At 35.6% G+C, this 12,870-nt stretch overlaps 1 protein-coding gene and 1 pseudogene across 1 annotated transcript; both read left to right on the top strand.

The window, feature by feature from the left end:
* The first annotated feature begins 4,109 nt into the window (after positions 1–4,109).
* Positions 4,110–5,034, top strand: LOC122705037 (annotated as a pseudogene).
* Positions 5,035–9,855: 4,821 nt separating this feature from the next.
* LOC122705029 (olfactory receptor 8G1-like) lies at positions 9,856–10,828 on the top strand. Its single transcript, XM_043920228.1, has one exon. The coding sequence runs from the start codon at positions 9,887–9,889 to the stop codon at positions 10,826–10,828; it is 942 nt and encodes a 313-aa protein (XP_043776163.1). The 5' UTR covers positions 9,856–9,886.
* Positions 10,829–12,870: the final 2,042 nt, after the last annotated feature.

Genomic DNA, 12,870 nt, shown 5'->3' with positions numbered 1-12,870 from the left:
AACTCAAAATCCTTGAACCAAAACTCTTGGTTTTCAAGCATGCAGCATATACATGTTAAAAAATAATATGTATATTTCTTATCTGATGGGTCAACATAGAAAATCTGGAGATACAATGGTATCTGGAACTCAAATACTCCAGCCTGGATTAACAGGGTTTCCCACACCCAGACTAAAATAGAACTTGATCTATATTGACACTGAGAAAATTCTCAGTATGTAGGATTTTACCACATGCAAATTATCATTCAAAAAATTTAGTTTCAAGATAAAGATAAAATATGATAACCTATATTGTTTCAGTCAGAGTTGTGGATCTTCCTCAACTGCCACCTTGAACCAGAACATGATTTCTTTATTACTCTATACATTAAGCAAAAAACATCTAGTGAATTTTTTCACATTAAGTGACAGGTATCTATATTATTCCTCAATATATTTTATTTATAGGGTTAGATAAAGTCATTAACTTATTGTACCTAGAAGGAACTTTTCATGGGGTTATGACAATAACCAGTTGAAACCTTCCTGCAGCCTATATGTTAAAATATTTTAAGTACTGCTGTTTTATAAATATATCATGGCCTCTAAATACAGTTAATATAGGTCATGAGAAAAAAATCGATCAAATATTGCACACAAAGATTGTTTTTCTGATTTTTTATTTATCTCTTGTGTGAAATCACTTTAGAGTGTTCCTTTAGTGCAGGTCTTAAAAATTTCCTAAGATTTTGAATTCTTATATAGCTTGACATGAAATTCACCAGAGTTCTAATAATATCTATCCCAGCCTTGCTTCCAACCTATAATCTAACAAAAGCAATAAATTACAATGAAATGACACTATTAAACATTTGAGAGTCAATGGGAGAAAAGGGAATTGCTAATTGTAACTTTTCCCAAGAGTTGATATTTGTGGGATATGATCCTAATGGGAGATCACTAACATTATCCGTTCCTCATCTGACTCTTAGCATCAATACTCAGATTATAAGTCACCATCCACATCAACCAACATTTGCAGGTGGCCATCAACTTCAACAGAAGTCAGGAACAGTGACTCGAAATCATTACAATAGTCTTCTAGATTATGACCCTACAACAACAAGAAGTCCTGCAAGGTTAGTACTCAGAACTATCTACCAGCATCACCAGACCATTTTTCCCTTCAGAGAAATAGAGGAGATTATACACAGCACTGGCATTTTGGGGAGCAAGAGGGATGTATCTGAATCCCAGTCCTAGACTTTAACAAATTTATCTTCTGTTCTAGCTCCCTTCAGTTCAGTTCAGTTCAGTTCAGTCGTGTCCGAGTCTTTGCAAAGCCAAGAACCGCAGCACGCCAGGCCTCCCTGTCCATCACCAACTCCCGGAGTTTACCCAAACTCATGTCCATTGAGTCGGTGATGCCATCCATCCATCTCCTGTACAGTGCACGAATAGATGTGAGTAGCTATTTTTCTGTCTCTATTTGTCCTCACTTTAATATTCATACTCTCTGAGGAACAAAGTTTCCCTTATCATTTCTCTGTCCCCGCTGGAGAAACTTATGGCCAGTATTTCTTTGTTTACTCACCTCCACTCAGGCAGTGTAAGAGCTTCACTCACTTGTGTTGGGGTCTATGTTAACTTATCACTACACTACTTCCAATAATTTTATTAAAAAATCATATTTATTGATACTTGTATATAAGGCATTGTACCAAGCACTGTATTGAGTTTACAGTCTAGTACAGAAGAAAAGCCAATAAATAACTGATAATAATTGATACAGAATTAAGCATGTGCTAAATGTAAACATAAGAAGTGTATTCCTCAGCACATAAAAATGGTCTCATTAACTGGGGTTTTCATTATTAAAGTCCTTAACTTAAGGACCCTAACTGTTGAATAAATTTCATCAGATACACTGGGAATGTGTTAAGAGAAGATAAAGAAATATAATGAGTCAAAAAAAGAGATTCTACCAAATGCTGTTTGTGTAATTGTTAAATCATGTGATACCTGGTGGGACATAAAAATAAAAGATTTTGTTGTTGGGTGATATAAATTATTGAATGACAGAAATTTATTCAAATTTATTCGGAGACCTTGGAAAATATTGATGTTTAGAAGTTAATATTTAGTAAAACATTCAAATTTCAGTATCATTGTATGTATTTAGGTAGAAAGGAGGAATAAGAAAATGTCTTAAGGAAAAAAATAAAAAATCCCAGCCATCATAGCAGGAATGAAAATGCTGCTGAAACAAAAGATATAATGGAAAAAAAAAAAAAGATATAATGGAAAGAAATTCAATAGATTAAAAATAAGTTAACAGTGACAAAAATTCTGTTCTTACCAAGGGTATGAGACTGTGCTAAGCATCTCATAGGAATCATTTATCTGAATATACACAGAAGGTAGATTTTAGTATTTCTGTTTTTCAGAGAGTTGGAAAGTAGACATATTGTCTCAAGACTGCACAGCAAGAATGGGGTTGAATTGAGGATTCAATCCTCTAACATCTACCATATTCATGATCCATTAGAAAGAAGATAATAGAAGTACATTTAATCCAACTACCCATAAAATATGTGTCCTTAAAGAATATCTGCTATGTACGTGGTTATTCAGTCTGTGCTCCAACTTTTATGACTGTCAGCTCAGGGTGTGTCTGATGATAGGGATGTTTGTCTTTGCTGTGAAACCAAATATTTCTTCCCATAGTTTGAGGCACTTAATTTTACACAGTCTTTTGAATGTATACAATAAGTTCAGTATCTCTCACTGCCATATGATGAACGTTGAAATAACAGTCCTGTGCCACATGAATTTTTGCTTTGCCAGAAAAAAATATTCTCAGTTGTTTTAGTCATCTTAAAATAACTGATTTCTAGATCATACTTAGGAAACTGTGTAGCTTTTCCTATATCACACACAGTATTTTACTTCAAACTGAACACAATAGCCAAATATCACTTGAGTGTTAAGAATATGAATTTCTATTTTCTAGAACCTACCCATTTCCTTTGCCAATATAAACTAAAGATACATTGGTATTTAAAAAATACATCACACTATTGACTAGTATTGAATTGACACTAAAATTATTTACTTTATTTTGCATGTACTTTACTCATCCACATCTCTACCATCTTTGAATTCTATTGAGAGCACATGCAAAATACATGATTATATTTTTAAAAGGTTGGCATACCAAACACTTAGTGTTTGTGTTCAAAAGAACTTTATGATTTGGAGAATAGAATCATTTTCTCACCTCCACCATTTAAATCATGAAGTCCAAATTGAATAGATCAATCTTGGTACACTGATGCCCCAGTCACAGTGTTGGAGTACATGACTTGTATTTAGGCTTTTATACTCTCACCCCTAAGATTATCCAAATTAGAATAAGAAGAATGATTCCTGGTGTGGAAAAACTTTTTAGGTATAAGCATGATGTCTACCAAGCAGTTGTATTTCTGCCCTTTGGAGTCAAAGTCCAGGGAGAAGCAAGCTGGGACATTAGAGCATCAGATCTCAGGTGAAGTGATATTGGTTGTCACATTTCAGGTATCTTCAGTTGAGACGTTACTAACGACAGCCCCAACTAATATAACTACTTTCCACTGAATTGTGAATCCTTCTGCGTTAATTATAGAAAGCATACAGTACTATTACTTATTATAAATGGAAGGGAAATACTATGTCATTTGACATGCATGATATTAATATATCAACAGAGAAACTTGGTGGAAAGAAGAGTACTCAGAAATAATACTAGAAATGTTCATGTTGACTAACTTTAAAAATCCATAAATTGTTTTTTCTCTTAAACTTTATGAAATTTCTTAATTATAAAGTTCTTGATGTTTATAATTTCTATTCTAGTTCAACCAGAATGATTGTTTGTCCTCGAGTAGTAGGAGATACTGGAGAATTCCCTGCATTATGTATGTTCTCTGATGAAAGGTAAAGAATGATCTCCGCAGAATTACTCTGCCTCTCTCTTTCTCTCTCTCATGCGCGTGCACACACACACACACACACACACACACACACACACACACACACAGAAATACATTCATTTTCTGTTTTTTTAATTAGAATCTGCTGAGAAGAAGATGGACCCTGGAAGTCACTCCTCAGTGAGTTCATCCTCGCTGCCTCACAGAACAGCCACAACTCCAGGTGCCCCTTTTCCTCATCTTCCCAGGAACCTATGTGGTCACGGTGATGGGGAACCAGGGCATGATCACACTGATGGGGGTCAGTTCTCACCTGCACACCCCCATGTACTATTTCCTCAGCAACTTGTCCTTTACTGATCTCTGTCAGTCCACTGTCATTACCCCCAGAATGCTGGTGAACTCTGTTACAGAGAAAAATGTCATCTCCTACCCTGAATGCTTGACTCAGCTCTATTTCTTTCTTCTTTTTATTATTGCAGAGAGTTATATGTCGGCTGAAATGGCATATGACTGCTATGTTGCCGTCTGTAACCCCTTACTTTATAATGCCATCATGTCTTATTATAGGTGCTTCCAGCTCACAGCAGCAGTTTATGTCTTGTGAATCATTCAATCCATACTTGCCTTATCTTGAGACTCTATTTCTGCAAGGCCAATGTGGTTGACCATTATTTCTGCGATGTTTTTCCACTCATGGAGCTATACTGTTCTAGCATCTATTTCAACAAATTTTTGGCTCTAGCCTACAGTTCTTTCAACGTCCTTCCTGCCTTAACTATTCTCATCTCCTACATCTTCATTCTCTACAAAACAGTCCACATCCATTCCACGGAGGGCAGGTCCAAAGCCTTCAGCACCTGCAGTTCCCACATCTTGGCTGTTGCTGTTCTCTATGGATCTGCAACATTCATGTACCTGCAGCCATCATCTGTGAGTCCCATGGACCAAGGGGCTCATATAAAGATAATGGTTTTATACTGGCACTGTGCCCATGCTGAACCCTCTGATCTATACTCTGCAGAATAAGGATGTCAAATTGGCCCTAAATAAAATTCTGGACAGTGGAAAATGTAGATGAATAGACTCAGTGTTGGTGTCATATCAGAAATAAACCTTTGCATTGTTGAGATATGTAATGATTTAGTTTTATTCAAATTTTTGGAAATTCAGGATCATTTTCCCATACAATACATTTCCCAAATTCCCTTCAGGCTAATTCCTTTGAATTTGTGTTATATGACTATGTGTGGAGAAATATCAAGAAAAAAGTCAGAGACTCTTGAGAATTAAAGTTTCAGTGTAATATTAAAAAATAAAAAGAATAACTATGATGATCATCATAAAGTAATGACATTATTTTTGAGATAGTATAAAATATCAAACACTGTGCCTAGCACTGTATATTAGATGACTTTCTTTAATATTTATGATACTCTCTCAAGGCAAGCCCTATAATTGTTTCCATTTGAGAGATGAATAAATTGAAGCTTGTTTACTCTGAGTAACTGTCCCCATAGTCCTAAACATAATAAAGACAGAGGCTAGAATGTCTGGCTCCAAGAACTGTGATTTTACTCAAAGTAATCTATTGACCACAGGTAATTGTGGGTAAGTGTAAGGCCTTTCCAGTAATTGCTTTCTACACATTATGCATCTACCTTTTCTGTGAGATTGTATTGCTTTTTGTTAGATCTCTCCAATGTGATTTTCACTTTTATTTCATTTGATTTAATGAAAACAATCAAAATATTTCAAACTTATGTTGATTAAGCAAAAAGACCAAATGCAGAGTGACTGCAGAATCTTATGATAAGACTTAGCGAAGAGATTCAAATTATCATGTTCAATACCAACAATTTCTACATAAGTAGCCCAAAACATTTTTATCTTTAAACCATTAGTGCTCTGCTGTTTATGTAACAGGTGCTTCCCTGGTGGCTCAGTGGTAAAGAATACAGCTACCAATGCAGGAGACGTGGGTTCAGTCCCTGGGTGGGGAAGATCCCCTGGAGGAGGAAGTGGCAACCCACTCCAGTATTCTTGCCTGGGAAATCCCATGGAGAGAGGAGCCTTGCAGGCTACAGTCCATAGGGTTGCAAAGCGTCCATCCAACACAAACTTGCCACTAAACTGCAACAATAAACGTATGCTAACAACTACTCTTAATAACCCCAAATTCTGTAAGCTATATTACTTCCATGAGGTTCACGCCTTTTGCCATGTAAGTTATAAACAATTGCCATTTCTTGTCAGTTTTATCTTGGAAACACCTCTTATCTCCCCTCATATTGCTCCTTTTTAGCTTTTGGGCATTAACATCTGGTAACTACAAATTCACATGAAACTCTGAGTACCCTGTTGTCTTCTGCCTCTTCTCAGTTCAAACCATCTTACTCATTACTGACACATCAACATTCTTTGGGTAGTGTGCTGCCTTATTTAACTATAGTGTCCAAATATAAGACTATGACTATATATATATATATAATATTAATATATATTAGTGTATGTTATATATTTACAATAATATTATATATTAATATATAATATAAACATATATTATATAAATGAAATATAAATATATATACAAAACATAATTTTATCACCCATTTATTTCATTATCCATTCGTTCATCAATGTCAAACATTCATCTTTAACTATTTCATATTATTTGACTTAATTTTCATATTATTTGTCTTATTATTTTCATATTATTTGACATAATATTCATCAATACTATAAAAGAAAGTAGATTGGTTACAATTACAGCTTCTATCTTAGGCATGATTCCTAGTCGGTTATATATAGTCCAGAATATATAAATATATATATAAATCAGCTAAATCATAACATATAACCTGTCAGAAATGAAAGAATGGCTTGTATGGATCTCCTCATATTTTTAATTTATGAATAAGTGTAGGAATGATCTCTTTACTCCTTGTTTACATTCTTTCTATATCTGACCTTTACCAAACTCCAGCTCTCCTTCTCACTTATTTTACTTGGCACACTGAAGCAGCTTCATTCATCGTCTGTTCATTTATAAGGTGACATTCCAGACACACAGTATTCTCCAAACATGTCAGAATCCTGCAGCCATAGCAAACCCAAGCTAAAAGATTTTTGATGCATGGGTATGGTGGATTTTCCTTGAATCTGAAAGAACTCCAGTGGGAGGTATTCAAAACAAGAGATCCTCTAGAACCTTTTTCTCAGAGTGGTCTGTAGATGAGAAATATTGGCAAAAATCTGAGAAATTTTATTTAAAATCTATAATCTCAAACCATACATGAGACTTGCTATCAGAATCTGCTTTTGATCAAGATCCTTAGGTTATTCCCATGAACATTAAAAGTTGAGGAGCTTTTGAAAAATATTGATATCTGACCTCACACCCTAAAATTTTGACTTAATTGGCATAGGGTTCAACCTTGGTATTGAAATTAAAAGAAAAAAAATTTCCCTGATAATTTTTTTAATGAGTTTAAATGAGTATCTAAAATTGAGAAGCATTAGCTTCCCTTGTGGCTCAGCTTGTATAGAATCCACCTGCAAACCGGAAGACCTGAGTTCGATCCCTGGGTTGGGAAGATCCCGAGGAGAAGGGAAAGAATAACCAGTCCAATATTTTGGCCTGGAGAATTCTGTGGACTCATAGTCCATGGAGTCACAAAGAATCAGAAACAACTGAGTGACTTTTACTTTCAATGTAACACAAGTATAAACTGGTAAAAATAAAACTGAATCTTCTTATATTTAACTATAAGATTTCTCCTGACTTGAGTGTGCAATTTACCTTGATTCAATCATTTCTAAGTATGTTCCTAAATTTCCTGTTTTAGAACAAAAAGTGAATATACAATATATAAGAAGAGAGGAAACATGAAACATAAGTGCCTAATAAAATATTTTATATATGCAGCTTACCACTAGAATCATTAATAGTGAGCACCTAAAAAATCAAAAATTAAGTCAATATTCTGAATTCTTATCCCATAACTTTAAATCCAATAACATATAGATTTGACTTTAAATTAATATGTGTATTTTGTATTTATATGTAAAATGGATTAAATACATTTTTGCAAGGATAAATGATTTACTTCATCATATTAAAAATTGTTGCCATTTTAACATTAAGATAACTTGTCAGAATGTTGCCCAATCCTCTAAAACTGTTTATTCACAGAGTGGACTAGGAACAACTAGAACTGACCGGGAGCTTGTATCAGATGCAGAATCTCAAAACCTCAAATGCTCCTCAGAAGGATCTGATGCTGGTGGAGGATTTTATTTTGAAAAAACCTCCAGGTGATCGTGTGGAGAAATCTTGGTCACTAATTGTTGAGTTCAGGATTTACAGAGAATCCCTCTTGAAGGAAAAAGTGAGACAACTAGGGACATGTCAACTGCAACTGCTTCTTTCTCAAGACCTTGTCTCCTGAGAAATAGACATCTTTGGAGAGTATTTGACTCCATGTTATTTACTGCCTGGCTTATATGAAATCCATGACACACCTTCATAGCACAGTGATCACAACCACTCAGGGGAGAACTGAGAAAGGTGCAGATGTTTGCTACCTTGAAGCTGAAGAAACACACACTGAAGACTTAGAAAGAGATGCTGACCTGTGATGCAGACCAGCCTCACAAGGTGCTGTGCCAGCCCTCTCAACACTAAAGACAGCAGAAAGCTGGGTACCTATCATTCCTGACACCAATACAGAGCTATCTTCTGAGTCAAAAGAAGCATGTTGCAAACAAAATTTGGTGTTGTGATTTCCAACAAGAAGAAAGGTGAGTGTATTCATCTCACATTTGTGGCTTGAGACTATTAAGTCTGGAAATAATACTGTGAAAATTCAGGTAAATATTCCTCATACATTCATGTATGGAATTACTTATAAAATCCCATTTATATCCTCCTAGGTTCTAAACACTATGCAATTTTGTTATACAGAGGAGAACAAGTCTGATTCGGTGCATCAGCTGACTTACAATATATCTCAAGTCTAAAAATGTGCTGTTTAGAAATGACAGTTTTCTGAATGTAAAGTGGGAAAGTTAAATCAATTACAAGGTGTTGGAGATTGTTTTCATGATGATTTCTAACTTAAGTAAGATTGAAAAGAAAAGAGAACATATTTACCACACAACAGAGACAAAGAGAGTTGGTAGGATTATTTCATGTGAAAAAAGCAAAAAGACAGACAGCTGCTGCCTGCTTCTCCTTTAGCCTTCAGTCTTTCCCAGCATCAGGGTCTTTTCCAACAAGTCAGCTCTTTGCATCAGGTGGCAAAAGTATTGGACCTTCACCCTCAGCAACAATCCTGTCCAATGAATATTCAGAGTTGATTTTTATGGCACAAATAGAAAATGGTAATACTGATATGGCATCATAGGGTAGATGGATGAAGCAGTTTGTGGCTGATGACGATGAATTAAGACTCTGAATGCCACACTTTAAGTCCCATCTATAGATACCATCTCTATATGTCGCTGTATATGTTTATATGTTTATATATGCACATACATATATGTATATATGTGGATATGCATATTATTATGTATGTACATACTATACTATGACTCACTCAACTATTCATCAGTTGATGGACATAAATTTGAATTATTTCCAATTTGCATTGTTATGCATAAAGCTGCCATGCATGTTTTCATGGTTATAAACTGACTAAATGCTTTAATAGAAAATATATTTATTATATTTGAAAATGAGGCTTTATAAATATTGAGTTTAGATGTACTTTCCTTCCATAAATAGACCCAGAGTTAAGTGATTATATAGGTGGAAAGGATGCCAAAACTGTGAATCATTTATATGGAGCACTCTACTCCAAATGAAAAAGAACATAATGAATTCCCTCCAATGACACTGTTTTACTCTTTCCCCTCCAGAGACTACGCAGATGGAAATGGCAGCAGAAAATCGCTCCTCAGTGACTGAGTTCATCCTTGCTGGGCTAACAGAGCATCCAGGACTCCAGCTGCCCCTTTTCCTCCTCTTCCTAGGAATCTGTGTGGTCACGGTGGTGGGGAACATCTGCATGATCATACTGATTGGGCTCAGTCCTCGCCTGCACACCCCCATGTACTATTTCCTAAGCAGCTTGTCCTTCATTGACCTCTGTCAGTCCACTGTCATTACCCCCAGAATGCTGGTGAACTTTGTTACAGAGAAGAATATCATCTCCTACCCTGAATGCATGACTCAGCTCTTTTTCTTTCTTGTTTTTATAATTGCAGAGTGTTACCTGTTGGCTGCAATGGCATATGACCGCTATGTTGCCATCTGTAGCCCCGTGCTCTATAATTCCATCATGTCACATCAGGCCTGTTCCTCCCTCATTTTGGGAGTGTATACGATGGGACTGGTATGTGCATTCTCTCACACAGGCTGCATGCTTAGGGTTCATTTCTGCAAATTAGATGTGATCAACCATTATTTCTGTGATCTTCTGCCCCTCCTAAAGCTCTCCTGCTCTAGCACCTATGTCAACGAACTACTGGTTCTATGCTTTGGTGCACTTAACATCTTTGCCCCCATCCTGACCATCCTCAGCTCCTACATCTTCATCATCTCCAGCATCCTCCACATTCGTTCCACGGAGGGCAGGTCCAAAGCCTTCAGCACATGCAGCTCCCACATCTCAGCTGTTGCTATTTTCTATGGATCTGAAGCATTTATGTACCTGCAGCCATCATCTGTGAGCTCCATGGACCAAGGGAAAGTGTCCTCTGTGTTTTATACTATTGTTGTGCCATTGCTGAATCCCCTGATCTACAGCCTCAGGAATAAAGATGTCAATGTTGCCCTGAAGAAAATGCTTAAGAGAAGAATATTTTTGTGACCAGACATAACATGAGCATGACATTTTAGATCTAGTCATTGCTTATTACATTGAATAGATGCATGATTCTCTTACTTCAAAATCTTTACCAGAGCTTAAAATCTGAGTTAAGAACAAAGTTTCATGCTTTGTTACATTGCTCAAACCAGTATGCCTCCTACTATGCCATTTATTGTTTTCGGTGGGTACTTGCATGCTTACTGTCCAAAATGTACTATCTACTGTAATGTTCATAAAGGTTACCCCCATGCTGGTATTTTACTGCCATATCTGCGGGACCTAAGATAGTTCCTGACACTAGAAAGACCTTGATAACTTTCTTATTTCCTTTTTAAAAACATTTATGGAAGCCATATATATCTCATACTGTGTTTGTCCATTACTTTCTCTAATTAGCTACATATGACTTTTAAAAGTTAAAATCAATCAAATTTATATTTGATGAGTTCTTCAAAGATCTGCAATAAAACTGATGAGATAATAAATTATTTCTATACAAAAATTTAGAAGCATGAATGTAAGGAACTTCTGTATCAAACCCCAGTGCAGGTAAAATAACTTGTGAACAGCTGATTTCTTAAGTCATTAAATAAAATTAAAAACCCAATATCCTTGAAACAAAACTCCTGGTTTTCAAGCATGCAGCCTACATGTGTTAAAAAATAATATGTATGGTTGGTATCTGATGGGTCAACATAACAAATCTGGAGATACATTGGTATCTGGGACTCAAATACTCCAATCTAGATTACCATGGTTTCCTATACCCAGAGCAGAAGAACTTCACCTATATTGATATTGAGAAAATTCATAGTATGTAGAATTTTACCACATGTAAATTATAGTACAATAAATTTGGTTCAAGATAAAGAGAAAATATGATGACCTATATTGCTGCAGTCAGAGTTGTGGATCTTCCTAGATTGCTACCTTGAACCAGAACATGATTTTTAATTACTCTATACATTAAGCAAACAACATCTAGTAAACTTTTTCACATTAAGTGGTATATCTCTATATTATTCCTTAATATTTATTTTTTATAGAGTTAGATAAAATCATTAACTTATTCTACTTGTTAGGAACTTTTCATGGGGTTATGACAATAACCAGTTGAAACCTTCCTGCAGCCTACATGTTAAAATATTACAAGTACTACTGCTTTATAAACACATCAAAACATCTAAAAACAGTTAGTATATGTCAAGGAGAAAAAAAAGATTGTTCAACTATTGCACACAAATATTTTTTTCTGTTTTGTTTTGTTTTTTTTTAATCTCTTGTGTGAAATCACTTTAGAGTGTTCCTTTAATGCAGGTCTAAAAATTTTCTAAAATTCTGAATTCTTGTATAGCTTGACATGAAATTCATTGGAGTTCTAATAAGATCTATCCCAGCCTTGCTTCAAACCTATAATCTAACAAAAATGATAAATTACAACTATATGACACTATTAAACACTAGAGAGTCAATGGGAGAAAAGGGAATTGCTAATTGTAACTTTTCCCAAGAGTTGATACTTGTGGGATATGATTCTCATGGGAGATCATTAGCATTATCTGCTCTTCATCTGACTCTTAGCATCAATACTCAGATTATAAATCACCATTCACATCAACCAACATTTTCAAGGGGCCATCAACTTCAACAAAAGTCAGGACCAGTGACTCAAAATTATTACAACAGAGTTTTCTAGGTCATGACCCTACAACAAGAAGTCCTGCAAGGTTAGTACTCAGAACTATCCCCCTGCATCACCAGAACCATTTCCCATGCAGAGAAATAGAGGAGAATAATACACAGCGCTGGTGTTTTGGGGACAAAGAGGGATGTATCTGAATCCCAGTCCAGGACTTTAGAAAGTTGAATCTTCTGTTCTAGATCCCTCAGACGAAAAGATATGAGTAGCTATTTTCTGTCTCTATCTGTCCTCACTCTAATACCCACATCCCCTGAGGAGCAAAGTTTCCCTTATCCTCTTTCTGTCCCTGCTGGATAAAAGTATGGCCAGTATTTCTTTATTTACTCACTTCAACTCAGGT

The sequence above is a fragment of the Cervus elaphus genome, chromosome 2, assembly GCF_910594005.1.
Source record: "Cervus elaphus chromosome 2, mCerEla1.1, whole genome shotgun sequence".
NCBI classification, from domain to species: Eukaryota; Metazoa; Chordata; class Mammalia; order Artiodactyla; family Cervidae; genus Cervus; species Cervus elaphus.
This window is presented reverse-complemented; position numbering and strand designations above follow the sequence as displayed.